Source organism: Pterocles gutturalis, unplaced genomic scaffold, assembly GCF_000699245.1.
Source record: "Pterocles gutturalis isolate BGI_N339 unplaced genomic scaffold, ASM69924v1 scaffold14068, whole genome shotgun sequence".
NCBI classification, from domain to species: Eukaryota; Metazoa; Chordata; class Aves; order Pterocliformes; family Pteroclidae; genus Pterocles; species Pterocles gutturalis.
In genome coordinates, this window is record NW_010118278.1 from 26,444 (window position 1) to 49,306 (window position 22,863).

At 37.3% G+C, this 22,863-nt stretch overlaps 1 protein-coding gene across 3 annotated transcripts in view; it reads right to left on the bottom strand.

The window, feature by feature from the left end:
• The window catches only part of LOC104460339 (thyroid hormone receptor beta), a 47,201-nt gene extending 25,662 nt beyond the window's left edge, over nt 1-21,539 (bottom strand). Inside the window, exon 1 of one of the 3 annotated variants that reach the window (XM_010076148.1) lies at nt 21,473-21,539. In XM_010076148.1, the coding sequence (XP_010074450.1) occupies nt 21,473-21,479 (7 nt within the window). In that variant the 5' untranslated portion in view covers nt 21,480-21,539. Of the gene's footprint in view, nt 1-1,206; nt 1,554-8,274; nt 8,321-21,472 lie in introns of those variants that run through there. The other 2 variants (XM_010076146.1, XM_010076147.1) reach the window with 2 other exon arrangements.
• Between the last annotated feature and the right edge of the window lie 1,324 nt (nt 21,540-22,863).

Sequence of the window (22,863 nt, forward strand, 5' to 3'; positions counted from 1 at the left end):
CAACTACATTTAGTCTACAATTTGATCATGTTCTTACAGCTTCATAGAACAGGATTTAAAAAAATATTTCCTTTATTATGAAACACAATGCTGTTCAAAGTACAGGAATTTAGACATTTTTCTTACGAACTTACAGAATTACTGCACCAAGCGCTAATAAATATTGCCTGCACAAAGGAAAATATTTCAGTTTGCCACGTAGTTAATAAGCTTAAACAGTCTAGTTTTTACTACAAAGCTACTTTAAAAGTAGTAAATGGTGTTTATCTACCTAGTTACATCAGATTCATCGGGGTTTGGGATAACTGCATACAGGAAATCGTAACAGAAAAAGGATATTATGTTGGTACAACAGGCTGGTTTTTTATTCTTTAACAATGTCAGTTTAAAGAAACATAGAGAACATATACTCTGTGCATCAGTTTGCTTGTCTGAGTTCAGAGCAAATAACACCAAAAACATTTCCAAGTGTTTGTTGGTATTTTGGGCTCTTTTTGAGAAGTGATATCTGCTTTGATTACTTGAAAGCAAAAGAATAAATCTAAAAACAGACAATGATTTCACCCTCAGGGAGCTGATACTGCACTCTGATTATCTCTCACAAACGTATTGATTACATGAACTTTTCGGATGCAGAATAGTCTTTCTTGCATAGATATATTCTTGAATTTTCAGTCTTTTTTTCTTTGCATAATCACAAACTATGTGGTTTTCACTTAAAAGACAGTAACTCTATTAAATGTAATATTTTTCCCATACATATTTAGAGTTCTGTTTTCAAAATATTTTGCCTGAGTTGCTCAGTAAACAGACTTCCCATTTACTGATAACGAGGACTCACACAAATTGTATGTAACCAGAAACACAGCTTTAAGATGCAGAATATATAATGACAACATTTCAGAAGAGAAACTTTCTTCTCTAGCTCACTGGAGAATAGCAAATTAACTTAACAGCCCCAGAAAGCAGAAAGCAAGCAATATATCTGCAAATGTCTTACAGATTAAGAAAAAGTGCTTGGAAATCCTCATCGCTCACTGAAAACCTTACAATCACCTAGCAACCTACGTTACTGCTGCTTTCAATTTTGAACAGGCAGCCTTCACATTCAAAGATGTATCTGAGCCAACTGATGCAACTGCAAGTTTAAAGCAAAACAAAAACAAAACCAGATTTTTTTTTGTTATTTAAATAAATTGCCCCTACCTTTCTTCTGAGAGTACGATGGCGATTGCACTTGAGAAAAAGTAGGTTTTTCTTCGGTGAAATATTCAGGTTGGTTGTACTGATTCAGGGCCATGTCCATGTCAGAGTACTCGCTTTTAAACACGTTTCCAGGGTAACTACAGGTATAAGGCTGATTCACCGCCCAGGCCTGTTCCATATATATGTTGTTACTGTGCAGGACCTGAGCATCACAACTGTTGTAACCCTGATTATCTTCGATATATGTGCAATAATCAGTGGACTGCATGTAGCAACTGCTGCCAGCAGCTGGGTGCACTTCATATATTTCCTGCATACAGTAGTTCATTTTGTTACCCTATCTCAGCTTCTACTTTACGTACACACACACATGCATACACACGCAGGCATGCATACACATGCAACGGTGGAGGAGCAATGAATATACACCAACAAAGTCGACTGCAAAACAGCCCGTTTTACTTTGGAGCAGCACCTGATGTGCTAAAATCCTATTTATATTGGGACAGCTTGTGAACTCCCCTGCCAGTCAAACATATTGGGAAGCAGATTTATGACAGTCAAAGGTCTTAATCTGTGACTGTAAGTTAATTCCAAGTGAACATGGCAGGCAGGTAGCAATGACCACCAGACAAAGAAGTGACATCCCAACAACCCTCCTGTTCCCATTTGTCTAGAATAATCATTTTATAAACCATTTCCAGCCTTTTCCAATATGATTAGAAAATGATTACTAAGGCGAGGACACAGTTATGTCACTGTAGTTGTCAACTTAAGTGTGAAGCATTACAAAGAGTGCTTAAGAACTCCCAGAGGGGATACGCTGAAAATCCTAAAATCAATAATCCTGTTTTTCAGCATTAAACCACAGAAAATCCAATAGTGCTGTGCTGATGACCCAAAGAGTAGTCTAGTTTTACAAAACTTAGCAACTTAATCTGTCATCAGCTTTATTGATTTTGTTTTACAGAATTACATGCATGAATCTCCCCAGCCTTCCACACATTACTGCCTGGTAATGCATTTACGGGAAAGCAGCTTTTCTAAACTTCAGTGATTTGGAGAGGTAATTTCTATTGTGTTCAACAGGTGGGAAATTTCAAAATAATATAATCAGCAAAAAGAACCCTGCTTAAATATTATCAATAAGCTAATTGCTTTGCTATTCTGCTTTGTTATCTTTTATGTTTCAGTAATGAAGCACTTTTAGAAATGTATCTTTTTTTGATAACAGACCCAGTAGAATAAGGAGGGGTTTTTGCTTGTTTTGGCTCACTTATGAGCTATGAACATGTCAACGCCACTACAACAAAAACTGTATGATCTTGTAACTGTGTAATGCACCCCAAGCCTCAATACAGTTAATATACCTTGTTTAATCAGCCATTCTTGTTAATCTAAAATAAATGATTTTATTTTTAACCTATATTAGCTGTCATTTGTTTTTTACTAGGCAAAATGTTTTTTCTTTACAGCACAGCTAAAACATGGCAAAACCTGTGAATTCAGTAACAAGATGGTATCCCTCTTTAATGTCTGTTCTTATTATTAGGAAGCAAAATTATTACTGATTTGATAATGAGGTCTTTGTTTTGTTATTTCACTTATTTAAGAAAAATACAGGATTGCCGAAAGTACAACGCAGGTTGCCCCTTTTTCATCTAGGATCTTAAGTATACATCTAACAACCTTGACGAACATACACTGAAATGGTCCTCGAAAGTTCAGGGAAATAGGTTAAGAACTGGGCATGACATGTACAGATTTCTCCCTACCCAATATTTTTTAACGTTTCAGTCTAACGCAGAGAGCCAATGGAGAAATGTTCTCCCTTCCAACATACAACCGTAACTAATGTATCTAAATAAGAAGCAGGTATCTAATCTGCAGGCTAACAGAATGCAGGATAAATGCTTCTGAGGATCGGAGAAGTTAAAATTCATGCTTGGATATTTTTTTCCTTTAACTATTAAAGAAGCATCTTACACATTTCTTATTAACTTGCTCAGAAAATAATAATACACTTGGTAAGTCAAAATGAACTCTATCAAGATCAATTCTACTGAAGTTGATGAAGTTGCTTCCACAATGGACTTATTCTGCTAAAACTCTTGACAACTTAAACTAACATCTTAGTTCACTAAGAGCACTAATAGTTACTGAAATCTCAAACACAATGAACTCTCATTCTCCATGCTGTTTTTACCAAAGATCTAACTCAACAAACAGCATTGTGAAACACTGTGAAAATCCACACAATAAAACTTTATTTTTGTTTTAGTTCAGGTCCATGATCTAGATTTTACAAACTGTGATTTTTGTCTGCGATAAAAAGCATCTCTTAAGCAAGATTGGATTTTTCAAGAATGGATGTTCAGCATTTTGTAACAACACTCCTGTGCTTCCTAAGAAACTCTGCAATAGTTGTTTACACAGAAACCCCCAAACCACACCCATTTATGTGATCGGCTGGTAATACTGTAGTACATACAAATGTAATGCACACAACCTGCTGAGCTTACTTCATGCTTCCCAGAAAGAAAACATTCCACAAGTGCAATACGTGGGTTGTTCATTTACCACAAAACCATCTCCTGTACAGCTAACAGGAATTTATGTGAGAGCTTGCACAGAGGTGAGGCTGTATTTTATAGGTTAGCACAGCAAGAATACCTAGATACTCTTAAACCACTCAGAAAAGCTTTTGAGAACTGACTTTCTAAAGTCTCAGTGGCATTTTCCCCCCTCTGGATTTGTTTTGCCAGATGAGGCAAAATCCCTACAAATTTTCTCTTCGTTGCCCCCTCAACTTGATTTAGGTTTGTTACTGAAAAACTAAACAGAATCGAGCCCATGTGTAGACAGAGCCATCCCAGCCAGGATGGCACCTGAGGATACGGTACCTCAGTGCGGCACAGACAATTTCAACAGATAAATCCCTCAAACATTTTTAGTCTTCTACTGCTATATCAATAACGCTTAGAAATGTGTCATATGTACTACTTTTGTCAGAATTACTGTAATATTGCAACTTTAATTACATGAAACTGTGAAGAATGAGAAAAAGAAAAATGGATGAGATCTGCTTCTGACAAAAAAAGAGGAATGATAAACACTGCCAAGGAATGGGGGTTCCTTACCTCTAATGTGCTAACATTAAAGAGGTTTATAGCACTACAGACTGTTGTTCCCTGGAAACAAATAAGTTCAAAAAACACTGCAAAGATTTAACATCCCTGTTAAAATGGAAATATTCCCAAAATATTTTCATTTTAATCTCTTAGGATCCAATCCTGCAGGTCCCTTTCATGTATCACTTTGAATTAAATCATCTGACAAAAGGGAGTCAGACAGGGTCTTTATCAAAAGTCTGAAAGTGGACTAGAAAATAATATTAATAGCTTTTCTTTGTCTTGTATTCCTATTTGTACATTAGAGTCTTTAAATCCCGTCATGTTGAGATTTCATTGCCCTCAGCAATGTAGTATCACACTCGGAATTGTATTAGTTCACAAGTGTCCCATTATGTGAACACATGGAAATTAATCACTAGCAGAATAAAACCTCTGGTGCGAGCAAACACGCCAGTGACAAAATAGAAACTTCGATAACCTGGCAGAAGAGGATCCAAAGTTTGAACCCTTCACAGTCTGAGGTGTCAGTTCATTGTACTAAAAAAGGTAGAAATTACTTGCTGGAACAGAATCTTGAATGCCCCAAAGGTTTTGAAATACTCACCCTGGTGTAAATCAGAAGTAGTGGGTGAGCAGAATGCCTGAAAGGAGGTGTCTGCAGGAGAGACTGCCTTACACTAGACCACACAGCTCTTCATCGACTCCTGTTTTAAAAACTCTAAACTTTTAATTATGAACAATCAAATGCCCCACTAAGCTGCACTTCTCTTGTGACTCAGTTACCAAAACCCCCAAATGAACCCATAGAAACTTTAAGACAAGACAGTATTCCTGTGGGTGACCCTTCCGATGGTACAGCCCAAAGAACTGAGATCCCTGACACACAAAAAAGAAGTGCCATCCAGTGCTGTGTGAACGTGGAGGTGGCATATCACCTGCAAGAGTCATATTCTCCTGACTCTTTCCAAATTTTGCATCCCTGATCTAGAGTTCTGGCTATCTCAGTGTTGCAGGTAGGTCCCCTGCACACCACTTCTAAAAGATTCAGCAGTGTCACCACATGGGAGGTACTGCAGAGAATTCAAATTAGCCAGGGCAGAGTGCCGCTTCTGAAGGACCAAATGGAAGGATTATGTTGGTCATGTTCACACCTCACGCATACAGGTGAATAAAAATGCTGTACTGGGTCAAAAAGTTTTGCACATTTGAATATGTAGTTGCAAGGATTAAACATACCTTTCAAAACTCTTTAACAGTTAGGTACACTTGTATTATCAGCTCCTTGTTTTATAATACATATCTTTACATGTTACAAAATAACTGTTATATTTCCTATTTATAGATTTGCTTATTGACTTCATTCTCTCAGCCACTTCTGATGAAGGTTATGGGAAAAAAAAATTAGATCACTACTCTTCAAGGAGAACACAAATCTGCACTTTCAGGAGTCACACCACATAACATGGGACACATCCCAGACAGTCCCTATCTTTTCATATCATGAAGAAAATATACGGAAAACTATAACAGTTTTTGAGCAGCAGTACTAATGTGGCTTTTGCAACACACATCATTTGTCAAATACAGCTATCTCCGTGCCCACATGATGAGCTACCACTTCAATGTATATATTTGCACTACCTTATTCATTCACTTTATGTACTATGATCAGAGACTCAAATTTTGGTTCCTCAAAAATACGACTATGCAAGCTCATTTAAGGAGTCACATCAGTTCTGACCCCCATGGGTCTCAGTGTTACAGATTAAACTAAGAAAACCTCAAACACCAGAATCCAAAACAATACCGAGCACTAACAAGAACAGAAAATTACCTCTATGTAGTATTTATCTTATTGTGAAAACTCATACTTGTGGTCAAATCATGAAGTATGTAGGCTTATGGAATTCTAGTGCTGTAAAGTTACAATAGCCTTTGATAGTGAAGTATGTCTCCATGGAATCAAAGACATTAAAAATTGTCATTTTGTCTACACTATATATATTATAGCCAATGATACCGTTGAGGGTAAAAGAGCTAAAACTTTCTGGCATAAAATCATTTCTTTGGATTAGCAATAGATGCAGCAAGCTTCAAACTAGCTGCCCCTCGTTTAAACCTGAGGAAAATCTTACTTACACAATAGCAGACCTCTTTTCTCAACATGTATTTAGTTCTTTCTCTGAAACTGCTTCTCTCACAGAACCTGCTGTACCTCCGTTATGACATGACACTAAATTTGTATGACTCAGAAAATGCCAGTGTGATGTGCCTTTAATCGAAACACTTCAGATTCATTAGTCTGTTTGGATAACAAAGAATGTCATAGTTTATATTTAAATGTTCAGATTCACTACAAATCCAGTTCTCCCTGAATTTGACACCTTGAATACATTTGGTTAAAAGAGAACGGAGCTTGCTTTTTCATGATCAAGAGTCTTCCAGGGTTCGTGCTTGTTTTTCTTGCACTAGTTCCTTGCGCTATTCACAACACACGTAGGCAGCACACGGTCATGTCAGAAAGCACTTGCTCCTTAAGAGGTTTGCCAACCAGCTGGCTAACAAAATTCTTGAATAGTGTTTGACAACTTTTAAGATCTCTGAGCAAATATTCCTAAGAGTAATTATAGACCTGCGACCCAGACAACCCAATTTGTTAAGTCTCCCCATATCTCATAATTGGAAGACCTTGTTAGCAGACACCAGTTAATTACACAGCTTATCTCTTGAGAAAGTAACTGCCAATACTTAAAACATGTACCTTTTCTGAGCCATTCCCTACCCCAACTCCACATGAAAACTTCCAAGGTAAAAAGTTCCATTTGTTCAAAAATAACACTGAGCAGAAAGCCACCTAATGTAGCTTGACAGAACATAATTAACAGACTCCTGGGTGGGACTGTCTGGGTTTGGCAGCCTCCTGACAGCCCTTAGTAAGACGTTAAAGCGATCAACACCTGACATCTGTTAGCAAAGAGGCATTCTGAGGTAAAGAGCGACTAAATCTAAAGAAATCAGGTACTTAGACCAGTTTAACTTTTTCATGAGGTGATATCCTTCCTGACACTGTAATCTTTCTTCCTGGAGTGACGCAAGACTTAAGTAAAAGAAAACAACTTGTGGGTCCTCCCTCCTATTATGCAGGAATTATTTTTTTAGGAGAAGAACAATGAAGAACAATTTGCCCCAGTTTAAAACAGAATAAAAATAACTTAAGCACTAAATTTGTGCTAATACCTAAGCAACTGCGATTCTTATAAAGGAATTCCTTCAATGCCGCTCTGATGTGAAAAAAAAACCTACCTGAAAGAAAATGGTTAATTGTCCTGACTACCAAGGCAAAGAATATTCATAACAAGAAGTTCCATTTATTTGAGCTCTGTGTGTGCACTTACTGAGGCTTTGGGGATGGTTAATAATAAGAAAGAAAAAAAGGCAAACAACACAGTCACAGGTGAGAGATAAACACCCTGAAAGTAGTAAAAGAATGCTTTCATTTGTCTTTGCATTTTTCATGTATCAATGATCCGCTTTATTTTAAAAGGCCAGGTTCAGAACAGATTTTTGATCAGCTTAGCAAGACCATAAAGAGAGACACAAAAAAATTTTAAAGGGCTAAAGGAACAGAAATTATTTTGTATTAGCTATTACACATAAAACCCCAGTAAGTACTCATCACTTTGTCATCAGGGCTCTTCACAAAGTTACTACATCGAATAAAAAGGAATACCAAAAATCACAATTATCCCTGCTGAAAAAAAAATAAATTAAGATGTCAAAAAATGGTAACAAGAAAACACCCCCATATAATAATGCTTTTACCAATGGCCAACCCCTGCCCATAAACAGAGACATAACAACCTGGGGATTTTTTTGTTTGTTGTTCTTCCTTTAATACAGCATTTACTGTGCTCTGCATAATAATGCCAGTTACCTTTACACTTTTTTTCTTCTTTTTTGTATTCCTGGGCACTTGACATGACTTGAAAGTTTGCTTTTGTATGGCCTGGCTGTAAAATTCTTCTAGTCCAAGTTGAAGCATGTCGCCATTGTGAAAGCTGCTGTCCATTCCTCTGGATATCGTAATTTTTGGAGTGTCTTTTCCTACACAAATGGTTTTCTGCTATGCCCACTACATTCCATTTCTGATTTCTGTCAGGAAGGTGAATCAGTCTGTCCCACGACAGGAGACCACGTCCTGGATGTTTGGCAAATACTGCAGAGCTACAAACTGTTGACATTGCCAAAATCTTGCTCAGGTGAGGAGTTCTGGAAAACAAGCGGCTCCCCAGCTCTCCCAATGGCGTGGTATTCCTGTGCATCTCCACTTGACTGCACTGATACGACGCAGAGCCCTTCAGCCATTCCCATTCAGCCACCATAGTTCCCTTTCGGTACAAGTAAATATAAAATTTTTCCGTCTGTGAAGCCTGAACAAGTAGGCAGATCTATATGGACAGGTTAACACTAGATGTAACTTTCACAACATCACAACTACAACATGGGCCTCAGGGCACGCTTCCACCAATTTATTGCCTTGCTCATATGATCATTTGAGGACTTGTAGGTCGAGGCTGGTCGTGAACAATTTTCAGATACTTAAAACACAAAACATCAAGGATTCAGCCTTGTTTGACTTTGCTCTTATCATAGGCTGACCTGAGGGACACTCTGTTACCTAAGTGTGACATTCTTATGTGGGCATGCTTAGCAGTTCCGCTGTGCTACCTACTGCCTTTCTCTAGTTGTGGCCACAGCAGAGTATCAGAGACACTAATTTTATCACAGGAGTTGGGACATTTGCATCCAGTGTAGGTAATGAACAACACAAAAGCTGCATGATTTGATCTAATTAGTCATAATAATTAGGCAAATTTATTTATTCTTTGATAGAGAAGAAACTGAGATACCACTAGTTGATAAATCTGTAAAGCTAAATATAGCCCATTTTCTATTTTTGGGTAGCAAAACTAAATGCTATAAAAATGACACATCAGAGATTATATTCCACATTTAAATAAATCATTTTATTTTAGATTATATGTATCAAAATTCAAATACAAAATAGCTTTCTCACTTGCATATAGAAAACAGCAAATTCCAGACATTCAATGACTGATATCCACTGTGGTTTTAATCATAGTAAGATTCTGCAATCTTAATGGACCTAAAAGTTAATTTTACATACATTTCACTCAGTAAAATAATTCATATACATATTAGTAAATAAGTGCACACCAGGTCAGTAATTTCCTGACAAAAATAAATTTGGATTTCAGTTACCCGATCCATCATGCTATTGCTGTTTCTGAAAGTTTCTGTTAAGTGGAACATTGCTAATACAGGACACATTCAGAAGGCTTAATTATGGTTAATATTAAACACTGTTATCCTGATAGTATATATAGCTTACCTCAATACCTCATTTTATTTTAAATGTAAATGCCTACCTTTTTTTCTGATGGGTATAAGCTCACCTGATATTTGAAGTTAAAAGTCCGTTCCTTCTCCTCACTGTATCTCAGCTGGACATAAATAACAGGAATTTGTATAAGAAACTACCTAGCATCACAGACTTCAATGCATAAGGCAGGCAAGCTAACTACAAAATTTGCACTTACCTACTTACTTCTGGCTTTATACATCTGCTCTTAGTTCAGATTTGGTTTTCTTTAGTAAAATTAAAAACTAACTCTAAATGCAGCTAATATGGCAAGAGAATATCACTTGTAGGATGACAATCAGATTTAAAATAGAATAGTGAAAATAACCCAGAAAATACTAGGCAATTTTCAAAAATTTGGGGTTGTTCAGCCTGGGAGGACCTTTACAGCAGCCTTCCAGTACCTGAAGGGGGCCTCCAGGAGAGATAGGGAGGGACTTTTTACAAGGGCATGTTGTTGTAGGACAAGGGGTAATGGCTTTAAACTGCAAGAAGGTAGATTTAGGTTAGATATTAGGAAGAAATTTTTTACTGTGAGGGTGGTGAGGCACTGGAACAGGTTACTCAGGGAAGTTGTGGATGCCCCATCCCTGGAGGTGTTCAAGGCCAGGCTGGATGAGGCTTTGAGCAACCTGGTCTAGTGGGAGGTGTCCCTGCCCATGGCAGGGGGGTTGGAACTAGATGATCTCTAAGGTCCCTTCCAACCCAAACCATTCTATGATTCTATGACAGAAAACTTTTTTAAAAATATTTTGAACATTTGTTTATCTTCCAGGCTTCATAACAAATTTAAGCTTAGGGGGAGAGACTGGATTGTTCTGTTAATACCCGCTGGGAGCTGCACGGAACTTCCCTGTAAGATCTGAACCAAACTTGGCTATTTCACTGTTCTTGGCATGGAGAGGAACCACGCACTATAACCCACCCTTCCACCAGGCTTTGTGTAACCTCAGATAACATACCCTTCAGTACAAGGCTACTCTCCTCTTCCTTGTCTTCCTTCATGTTCTAGTTATCCCCCTGCATAGATAATATTGCATCTTTATATAAATGCGAGAGTCAGGAATGTGTTACATATATATAAAAAAATTCTATAATTCACTCATAAGTAGATATGTCTATGCTTTGGCAATTTCTTGAGAAGACCACACTGACCCCACATAATTCTCCACTTAAAAAAAAAAAGTCAGTTATAATGTCCGTTACTCAGTCTTGATATTAGTCCTGGAAATGAGATCAGTGATTCATAAATCAGGCTGTTCAGTCTTGTTAGGCAAAAATTTCCACATCTTTTCCCCAACTGTATCTTTGATACTAAAGGCCACTTTTGCTGTCCTTTAGCCTATGAGGATTTGCTTTACCTTCGATTTTAGTTAAAAAACACACATTCACTGCAATGGTAAGACTTCTGTTCTGCAAGGATTCAGAGAGAATGTCACACAAGGCTTACAGATTTTTAAGTGCAGCAAGGAACTCCAAAGCCATCCTTAAGTTAAAGAATAAAATTAAAACATATTTTCCAGCTTCCATGTTTGCAAAGCTCCGGTGGGATTTTTAAATATGATTCTAGACACATTTAAACTATGATAATAAACTGATTCCATTACAGTTTTCATAATTTGGAATTTGCCGAGGCAGAGCTTACAAAGGCTAACCCAATATCAAGCAGCTTTATCCTTCCTTTTCCTTTTAGTTCCCTCTGCAATTTGTCTCACTATTTTGACTCCTATGTTAGCTACACTTTATTTAATTTTACAAGCTTCCATTTTATTTCACAAATTCTCTTCAGTCACCAGGAACATTTTGAATTCAAATTTTGTTAGATGAGGGTTAAGTTGTAAGGAACTACCGGTGAAGGATCTCATATTTTGTCTCCTTTTCCTATACTTTCTCTACTGTGGTGCAGCAGATCTGTATGTCCTAAATTACTATTCAGGTTATTAAAATGTTAAATTACAAGTTCACCACAGGACTGCATTACTTATTTTACTACTTTTATTTTAACACATCTTGCTTGAATTTGTCAAAAGCTTCTTTTTTTTTTTTTTTTTTTTTTAAACAGAGAATGCAGTTTATATCTCCTGTATCTGCTCTTTTGTCAACCCAAAGCCCTTGATAAAGGATGATAACATAATTTTGCCTGAGCTCCCTAATTGTAAGAGAAGCATCTCTCTTTCCCCCCCAGCTACTGCTGAAATGGCTACAATCAAGGCAGAAAGCAGTACAGCCTACTGGGATGAATCACGACTAAAACCACAGGCCCTACTTCAGAGTAAAGAGGGACTAACAAGAAGGGCCTAGAGCTCTTTTTGTCAACATCGGTAAAGGAATCATCAAGTAATTTCAGAGATATAAAAGCAGCATATTGTGCCAATAACTGGCATCTGAGCAGCCAACAGTTCAAGAGCCTTTCTCAAGTTCCCATCAGACTGTCTTTCAAGGTGAGTTTGTTTTATTAGACACAGCAAAGTTTTAGTTTTTTAGGCAGTAGCCAACCAGACAGGAAGGCAGTGTTTCTTGCTGGAATGAGCCGTGTACCTATCCTGAATTTTGGCAGGGTGCACAGCATCGGATCAAAAAGCAGGCTGAAAAGATGGCTGTTCCCTGTGCTCACAACAACCACCCTAGAGGCACCACATTAAATCCTCCCTGCTGTGCCCTGAGAGCTACACCCATTTTTCCTAGCTTGGGATCTGCCCTGTCACACTCAAGCCGGGCATCTGTATTTCTGTTACTGCTGTTACCGCTTCACACTGCAGTAGCTCCCGTTGACAGGTAGATCCATTGGCGGTGAAAGCTGCGATATGACCACACAGGCCATCAGTCCCTGCTCTTCAGAGACCACATTGCTCACACTTTTTTGGGGAGTGCAGACATTTCTTTTTCACCTTCAGCAACAGGCTATCACTTAGTTTCAAGGCAAAAAGTAAACGAACAGTTCTGGGATATCAGAGGATTGCTATTTTTATAGTTACAAAGACACTTCCTCTCACAACAAAAAGTTATTTTGCATTCCAAAACTGTTCACAAGCTTGTAAGAATTTCAACCTGCAGCTGATCAAAACAGTAGCAGTAGGTGAATATACTAGCAGTCTCTGAATTGTCATTAACTTATCTGATTGCAAAACAAAAGATTGACAAAAACTATTCTTATGTAAAGTTTTGCCTCTTCTAATATTTGAAGTTTACTGAAAACAGAGCAGCAAGGGCAACAGCACTTTACTGTTTTTTTTTTTTTTTTAAACATTGAAGTATTCAAGCATCTGAGGACATTCAAGTGGGCTGGCTTCAGAGAGATCAACTAAGGCAAATGTAATCAGGATTAGGACTAAGGGGTGCATAGTAGGTTGATGAAGCAGCCTAGCTTTGTGCAGACCCAGTCCAGTAACACTAGGTGTTACTTTATGACTTACAAAAAGAAAGCAAGCAAGCCACAATTAAAGGACATCTCCCCAGCAAAATTAAAACCTAATTCATGTTTTGTACAAGCATTTTAAAGCACACAAAGTAACTATAAGTAAAAGCATGTGAAGTTTTCATGGGTGTTTGTGTCGGGAATGATAAAACTATCTGGGCCAGACAAAGCTAAGGTTTCATTTCTTCTCACTGATGTTGCATTCAGTTCACAGCATTTTTGTTTCTTTCCTTTATTCTACTCCTCTCCTCTTGCCCTCTCCTTTCTCCGTTCCTTTCATTCCCTTTTCTCCCAAGTAACACCACAGCATTTTCTTCTTATTCTTCCTTATCAAACTGGGCAACAGTTCACAATCGAGTTTCTCAACTTTTAAACTAGGTTTGTGTGATCCTTGAACAAGCAGAAGGATGGAGCGCCGCTAATACACACTATCCAGATTCTTCTTTATAAATATGCAAATGCTGCCTTCATATATTGTGCTAAATAAAACCTTAGAGACCATGTGATTAAAAAATGTAAAAATGACAAGTGACTATAAGAAAAAATTGTACAATGAGAGAAAAGGACTCTAGCAGGTGGAACTAGTAACAAGGTTGTTTCCCGTATTTCAGAAATGTGTATGTATATGCTTGTGGAAGTAAACAGAGTCAGGATTATTTAATCCAGGACTGTTGCACAGTTACTTAACAGTGTAATATATCAAATATTTAAATATTACATTTTAGAATATGGCTTTCAGTTCAAATTAAATTTCAACATTTTCAAACAACCTTTTGGAAAAAGTCGACATCATCATGAAAGACGAGTGTGCAGACATTACAATAAACTTTGTAAAGAGTTTTTAATGTGTAAGACAAGGTAACATTAAGAAACTTGCAACATACCATTTTAAGAGCTTTATTCTTGTTCTTGCTGACAGATACCTAATGAGCTCCTCGGTATGAACCAGTGTAATCACTTTTTAAAAATACACTGAATTTCTTTTAACTATTAAAGTAATACTAGACATATACTTATCAAGAACCTGGACTTGACACTATGCTCAAATTTCTAAAGATAAGAAAAAAATTAATCAGAGGAAAAGAATACCCAGAATAATGTGACAACACATCTAAGTTAACCAGAGACAGGTTCTGAGCACAGAGAAGCAAATAGTTCAGGCTTTTGGTATGAGAAGAGTTCTCTGAAACCCTACCCTTACAGAAATGAACACGAGTTGTGTACCCAAATATTGAATCTTGTTACAGCTACATATACAATAAAAATACTGAAAGAAATGAATGAACAAAGCTATACGGGAAAAAGCACTGGGATACACAAAGGACATAGAAAGGTGATGTTAACCAATACAGTCACGCAGATGCTAAATGACCCTCTAATAGTACTGCACAACAGATGGGAGGGAGTTTTTCTGAGAACAAGGTATACCTGAGCACAGCAGCACTGTTCAACCACAGGGCTTGCCTGGTTACTGTTCTCCAACAGAAGCCATAAGCAGACACCCGGGAAAAGTAAGAACAAAGCAGGCTATACATGAGAGTTACCACCAATATTCTCCCAATCCCCAGCTACCTGTCAACCCCAGGCCTGAGCCCCTCTAGCGTATCTAAACTGCAGTTAGTACCCAAGGGACCTCTCTCTGAAGTGCAGCCCAGTCTCCTCTTGCATACATTTCTTGCATTCATAACACTCTTTGGCAAGGAGTTCCAGTATCTGTCTCTCTTTAATGTGTCCCTCTGTTTTAAACCAAGATTAATTTGATGCCCAACAGTCAGCGATCCACCTCTCTAGGACTCATTTTCCATACCACTGCTCGTGTGAATATGGGAATGTTAATGGAATTTTACTCTCTTCATATTATGTTAGGTAATTCTTTTAATGCCTGGAAACCTACTAAAATAGAAGTAAGAAGCCAAAACACCACTTCCAGATTATGGATCAGAATACGATAAAATAGATCTTTAAAAACATGTAAATTACAGTGAAACCATTTGGGAAATCACTTCAACAAATAACTTCTAATCACTACCACCATTTTGTAAAATCTTAATTCTGAGTACTGCTTTTGCCATGAGCTTTCAAATCAATTCACATGGTCTTCCCTCAATCCCACACTGGGCCTTCCAGCTGTCCCCACTGGAGAATCAACAGTATTATTTGGCCACTGGTTACTAACAGCAAATCCTGGGGATATGTGCACATAATTGAAGCTCTTTGTTTTTTCAAGATGATGAACCAGTTCAGCTATTTTAGATCTAGAATTGCTTAAAGAGAGTCCCTGTACCTTGAAATAACACCTCCTGTTCAAGGACCAAGGTTTGAGCAATGGCCAGGTAAAAAAAGAGGTACTAAACCTATCAGCCTTGACAAACATATAATTTGTGAAAGACAAAAAACAACAAAAAACCAAATAAAGTTTGCCCAAATAATGCAGTTAAAAGCTTCTTCAGAAAGAAAAACTAGGATGTGAGGAGAGAATTCTTTAAAACAGGAAATAAACTGAAGCTTGGTACAGGTCCAGTTTTTAGGCAGGTTATGACATACATAACAAAGCAGATCTGAAAGTCTGTCCTTCATGGTTTGCAACCTTTAAATATTACCGTAAACATTTGTCTTCTTTTATGACAAAAGCAGTAGCAAACTTGATGCCTTTAAAGAACGTAATCAGAAATGCATTTAGGGAATGTAAAAGGTATTTTGTTTATACGGAAATAACTGGAAAATCCCTGTCTGAATAGTAGCTTTCTTATAGTTCATCCACAGCCTTACATTTGGCACAAAAAAATTACAGTCCTCTCTACATATAGGACTGCATATCAAGGACAAGTAGCGTAAGTTCACTGCTCTGACACACAGTCATCATAAGAACTGAGCAGCAGTCTGTGGTCAGGCTTGTGAAGACCATAAAATGGCAGGCTGCAACTCCCGTGGCAAGCACAGCAAAGTGTTTTTATTTTATAGGCTAGTGGAGAAGGCTTAGAAAAAACACAAGGACATTTTGGTTTTTTTAATTAACTATTTTAAAAGGGTTTTGCCTGTGATATTGTTTCATATTGATAATACCATGCACTCCTAACTGATGAGAGGCAGTGAAACAGTATTACACAGTCTAAAAATGATACTCAAAATTTCAAACCCAACAGTCTGCTCCCCTCAGAAATGAATTTCAGAAAGATGTGTTAACAAAAAGCAGCACCTCTGGTTTAAACAAAATTACTACAGAAAGGGACTAAGTATACTGACAGTTTATTGAAAAAAATAGAAAAGGAAAAAAATATCAGCACTGACATAATGAAACATACTTAAGAAAAAGGCTAGCAGATGTTGCAAAGCTAAAAAAGTACATTTTTTTCTCTGTTCTTTGTGAAATCTGACCAGACTCAATTTTTTTGAAAAATGTGTGAATCTTATCTGGAAAATACAGCAGGTATCCATGAGCTGTAAATCCCAAACTTAAACACCTTCAGAAACACATAGACATAAGATCTTCATGTTTCTCCTAAAGAAAGAAAACACTCTTTAGAGAGCCTTTTTTCCCCCATGATGGGAAAGAAAACCCTGACATATTATTAAAGAATTACATAAAAAACTGAAACATTACAAAATGTTATACAGACTACTTGCCTTTTCAAACTTTTGTTATTTATATAGCACTTTTTGGAAGCACTTTTAAAAACATTAAAGTTTAAAACAAAAATAAAAGTTAAAATTAAACGAGAATGTCTGTAACCTAGAACTTACCAAGTGTGATATTTTTAACTGCATATTCAAAAATACGCTTCTAAGTAATAAGAGCCATCATGGAGTGATTCATAGCTTCATGCAAAAACATCCCACAATATAAATCTTGTTAACCTTTTGAAAATCCCCAAAAGCTCATTACAAAGCTGCTGAATCCTGGCATAACAAAACCTTATATTAAATATTTACTGTCCTCCTAAAAAGTCCATTACTTAAAAGAAATAATACACCTGAGCTAGTCGGATTTTATCATGGTCTGGCCGACAAAAAGTGTCAGACAGTGATGTACGTCAAATTAAATTATCCTAGGACAATCACTACAGAAATTCAGGAGAAATAATTTCTCAAATGATGTTACACAATAAACTATTCTTTCTCTGAATTAATGGCAAGTTTACAGGGTAATGAGCATTACAGTGAAAAGACTCATGGAGAAAAGGTGGTACCTTTCCTATGCTATTACTTTTCCCAGTTTTTGGAAACTACATGCAACACCCTTGGAGACACTGGTTTTCAAATGGATTTGTTGCACAAAAGGTGATTAATTGTCATCTCCAAATGAGTGACCTGTTACAAGAAATGCTGCATATTAAATTCTACTTATTGAAAATATGCATTTATGACATTTAAATTATATTCCCTAATGTAAGCACTTAATTTTATTATAATTCCTATCTTGATCTAACTTTACAGTCATTACCAAATAGAACACTCTGAATATTTGAGAGTAGAATCGTAATGTCTGAGTTGATTATGAAACTCCAAGTAAAAGCAGAGTAAAATCCTGGCCTTACTGAAGTCAGTGAAAAAGCTGCTGCAGACTTAACTGATAGCACTATTACATTCTTTACATTTGATCTTCATCTGCCATGAAGGTGAAATTAATGAGATTTACTGCATTCTACAAATACTAGGTTTTTTGAACCCATTCTTGAATTCCTTCCTCAGTTCTCACTCCAGTAAATGAAGCAAGACGAAGATCTGCCTTGGGCTTGTCCTGCATTTTGGAAGAAAATGTACAGAAGGAAGCCTTCAGTGATAGATTATAGCCACTGAACAATGATTATTGCCAATGAATAATAGTGCTAAAGCCAAGAGCTTCACTACAGTATTTAAACAGCATGAATTTTTTGATGTACTGTTACATATTTATTTGACAATACTATCTTCTCAATGAGAAAATACCACTTTCCAACTTCTTAATTTTTCTATTCTATTGTGAAAATGTATGGCAGAAAGATTCATAGCTATTGCTGAGATAGTACTAATTTTTAAAATGCTTATAGTTTTTTTTTTTTTTCCAGGTATTACTCTGTGGATAGTTGATTGCTTGTGCCAACTGTAAAGCTGCTGCTGAACTATGGGGGGAGCATCCGATCAGTAATCTTCCACTTATTTCTATTAAAAAAAACCAACAAAGATATTTTACTTACAATCCTTAAATGCGTTTTTGATGTTTTTTTTAAAAGCATCAGATCCGCTGCAACATTTATCAAAAGACAACCAATGTTTAAAATCATCGGTTTTCAAAACTGAAAAGCTAAACCTTCAGATTTGCTTTGTTACATTTATGTGTGCGATCACTCATCTGAAAACTACTTATTTTAGGGATGAACCAAGCTTCAGTTTATGAGAACAGAGTGTCTGTCTCAGACTTAGTATTCAACTGCAAGACATATTACGTCCAGCTTTCCCTCTCCAGAAGCATCCCTTTATCTCAATGTTTGGTCATCATCCTGAGTTACCTGTACATAAAACTGGTTAGGCAAGTTTTGACACTTAGAACTGGCAGAGTTGCAAAAGTATACTGACACCGTGTTTACAGAACCTGTAGGTCCAGCTTTTCACTTGTCAGCTTCTAATGTCACCAAGTACCCAATACTAGGTGTTCATTAACTCCAGTAGTATTGCAGTGTGAACTGTACTTTGACTGCACTCTGAGAAAAAGGAAGAGTAGTTTGGGCTCCGTTAACTCAACATTTGCCTTTCAGTTTACCTTTCTGCATGCAAAAATTGTACCTGGTGCATTTATTTTGCTTTTCATTTTTCATTTTACTTCCTTTTAAGTAAGGACTTCTACACTTCAGAAATCTTTCCATGTTACCCATAATTTTGAAGTTCCAAAAATAATTTTGGAAAACTTGAACTCTTTATTAAAAGCTATAAGCACATACAATTACAGATGTGTGCCATAAAATAATCACACCAGTAAGTGTTTTTAAAGCTGAGATATCAAAATACTAAAAATATTTTTCCTATGGCAACTGCAAAATATAGTAAAGCCTAGCTTTACTACTGAAGGCCAAATTCTACAATCTTCTGTCAGAAAAACTTCTCTAGACTGCACTAGTAACTGAAGGCTTTTGGGCAGTGCCTACAAGAAGAAAATTCTTACTACAGTAAAAATGTAACATATAGGCAGAGAAATTATCTATCAAAAATCAGAATAATACAGCATATTATTTTAGGCAACTGGTTTGGTTTTGGATTAGATTCTGTTCTTGTATTCCAGTGACTCAGTAACAGAATCTAAGCTTTCATTTTCATTCATTAGGAAAGGAGTCCTGCCTGGCTCTGGATGGTGGTGTTTATGCAGTTTTTATAGAGTTTGAAAGATTTTTATTTCATCCATGCTTCTTTTCACATTCACACTCATGGAGGGAATTTCATTCCTATAATGAGAAACAGAAAATAGAAACTGCTCATAATGAAAGGTGCTGGACATCTACGGCTGTACCAACAGTCATCTTCTGCAAGGAACCTTTTTTTTTTTCAACTGGCGATCATTTTCTTTGCACATATTTTTTCCGCCCATTTCTTTCAAAAGAAATGCAGAAAATGTAGCTCCTTCCAATTAGGCTTTGTGTTCCACTGAGCTTAGCAGAGCTGCCTTGCCAGGGGAAAGTCCAGGGAGACAGGTCTGGTTAGAGTGCTATTGGGAATCCTCCATAAACGCCCCTCTCCATAGGAAGCTAAATCCCGAACATACAGGGTGAGAATGAAGTGGGTACACAGCATTTCCTTCCCCATCTCTTGCCATCACATAGCACAAGCTACTAATTGCTCCCTCCAAAACCAGAGCAAAATCAAGCCCTGTAGTAAATGGTCAAAAAACACAGTTTAACATGAGACAGAAGAGAGCATAACAGAGCTGGAGAGACTGAGTTACACGTCAACGCTTTAAATTCTTCCAAGACAGGTATTTGAGAAGTGAAATTATCATGCCTGCAGAAGAATGCAAAAAAAATCTCGCAGGCACTGCCAGTGTAGCCTAAGGATACTAACTCCTTCCCGATGCTCATGTGGTGGTGATGCTAATCCAGAGCCTGACACACCAAACAAGGGTCAGGTATTCAACTTCATTCCACGAAAAGCTTCAATGACCTCTGCCTCCATCTTATATTCATCTGTGTCTAACCTCCGCTTCAATGGACAGCAAAGAAACCATAAAAACAAAAGTCAAATGACACATCTTTGCATATTGTCAAATAATACATTTTACTAAGAAAGCATGCATTTAAATAATACTCTGTTCCTTCCCGTGAATTTTACTCTCTACCTCACATCTAGGACCCTAAACTTAAAAGACCAGCTTTGTTGGTGAATGCAGCTGTTACCCCTTGTTAGCCAATACAAAAGGATGGGAACCTTCTAGGAGAAAGGAAAGGATATTTGATCTGCGCAGTCAGCAAAAATAAACTATACCTTGAGCATAACACCAGCTATTCAGTCTTGTTTGTTATGATTTTCCCTATGTAGCACATGCTGCATTTTACAAACAGGCTTTTAAAAGGTCCCACTTATGGCATTTGGCTCTTGAAATATGCATTGACAAACAGAATCAGCAGAACATTTTCTTTTCTTGTGCAATTTGATGAATACTAAAACACATTCTCGAAGTCTGAAATTCTCTGGCTTTCTATATGATCTCCACATAATAAGTATATCTTTTTAGACATCCTGTTCTGGGATTAGAATAGATGAGATTTTTGACACAGCTAATTTATGTAGAGCCTTCAAATGCTTTACACCTGGCAGGGATAAGATGGTTAAGAGGACTTAAAAATGGTTAATGAGTCATTTCAACTCTGGATCTTCAGCCCACCTGCAGACCTAGTCAATTATTATCTGAAGAGTACTTGGTAATCTATGTAAAATGAATTTGACCATCTCATTTTGAACCTCAGGCGATATGTTCATGTTACAAAGTAACTTGGGCCAAACTACTCAGCAGAAACTGTCACTGTACTGGCAGTTTCAGCAGAAATCCTGAAGTTGGAATGTGCACTTAGAACAAAATACAACCTTGTTTCTGATGGAAAACCAAGGAGGATGAGAGTTTTCAGTGTAAAAATGTTGAGGAAGATTACTATGTACCCCACATCTCTATGCTCTGGGTAGAGGAAAGATTTCAACTCCCAGCACCAACACATTCAAAACTTCCTAAAGCAGTCTTTTGCAGTGAACACTTACGAATAATCACTCGAGAAAAGCAAGAAATATTGCATAGATGCTCTCAAGAAACACGATTACCTGACATACTGCTGGGAGTTATGGATATGTAATCATTCTCATTCTTCTTCCGTCACCAATGTCACCTGCCAAAAAAAGGAAAAAAAATCCCTATGTAATACATCCATAAACATACATCTGCAGAATACTGATCTTGGATACCAGGATCCATGTTTGATAGCTTAACACATTGAACTCAATGCACCTTGCATAACTGTATGAGGCAAGCCATGGGTAACAGGGATTTGGAAGCAAGGCCAAAAAGATGGTGGCTACTGATGCAGAAAAAAAATAATTCTTCCCGCTTCATGGAACACTTTATCCTAATTTTTTGCACATGTTCCTTTAGGTCTAATATGTAACTTTAGGAGCTAATTGTTTTTTACTTTACAGTTTCTAATGATATATGCCCCTCACTCTCAGGTTCAGTAAGAACAGAAGATTCAAAGGAATTAGAAATTCTCTGTATACAGTTACACTGATTCTTCTTCAATCATTTAAAACTCAGAAGTCTACCAACTTTTTACAAAGTTTTGAGATGTAAATAGCAATTTTACTTATTTGGTAGAAAACTAATTTATATGTACTTACTACTTAACTTCTTAACAATGGCATCTTCTATTTTATGAAGCTGATAACTGCAGCTGTGAAGAACTGGATTTGGCATCCTAAAGTCATGTTTTAATATTTGGATTGCATCCCTCATTCATATGTCCACACATACACACTGACATATTAACTCTACTCCTTTTCTGTTTGGTAGCGAAGACTGAAGCCCTGCAAGCTAATTTTGTGTCAGGAGAGAAGGTTACTGATACCAGTTACAGGATCATCCTTCAGGAGCATCTGTATTTATACCAACCATAACTTTTTTCAAACAGAGGTATCACAGGCAGCGTGCCCTCGTTCAGCCATCCCAGCCCCAAACACAGTGCCCAGCTGCATGATCCCAGCTCACTCCCTAGTTTAAGCACCAACAATCCAATTCAAGCAGAGACAATCCTAAAGGCATTACTCCAGAACAGAGACAAGATCTTATTAGAATTTTTAAATACGAAATCCTGGGCCAACAACTGACCCCATTATTGCCAGTGGAAAACTAGCCCAGGATCAGCCACACACCCTGATCCATCAGGAAACACATCTTTTTTAACATTAGCACGCAGGTAACACTCCATAGGGGAAGCACAACCTCTGCCAGATTGTCCTGACGGAAACTTTCATGTTAAGAAACTGTTCTTTGGTCCCTACTTTGTTAATGAACGTTTGGTTCTCCTCTCCATTCATTCAGTGCCACAGCCCTGTGTGTATTTCCTCTCCGCCACTGTCTCCTCACACAGAGCATTTCCCTTCCTTGTCCTTGAAACAAACATCCTCCGCCAACAGCAGGCTGAAAGGGCATCGAGCGCATC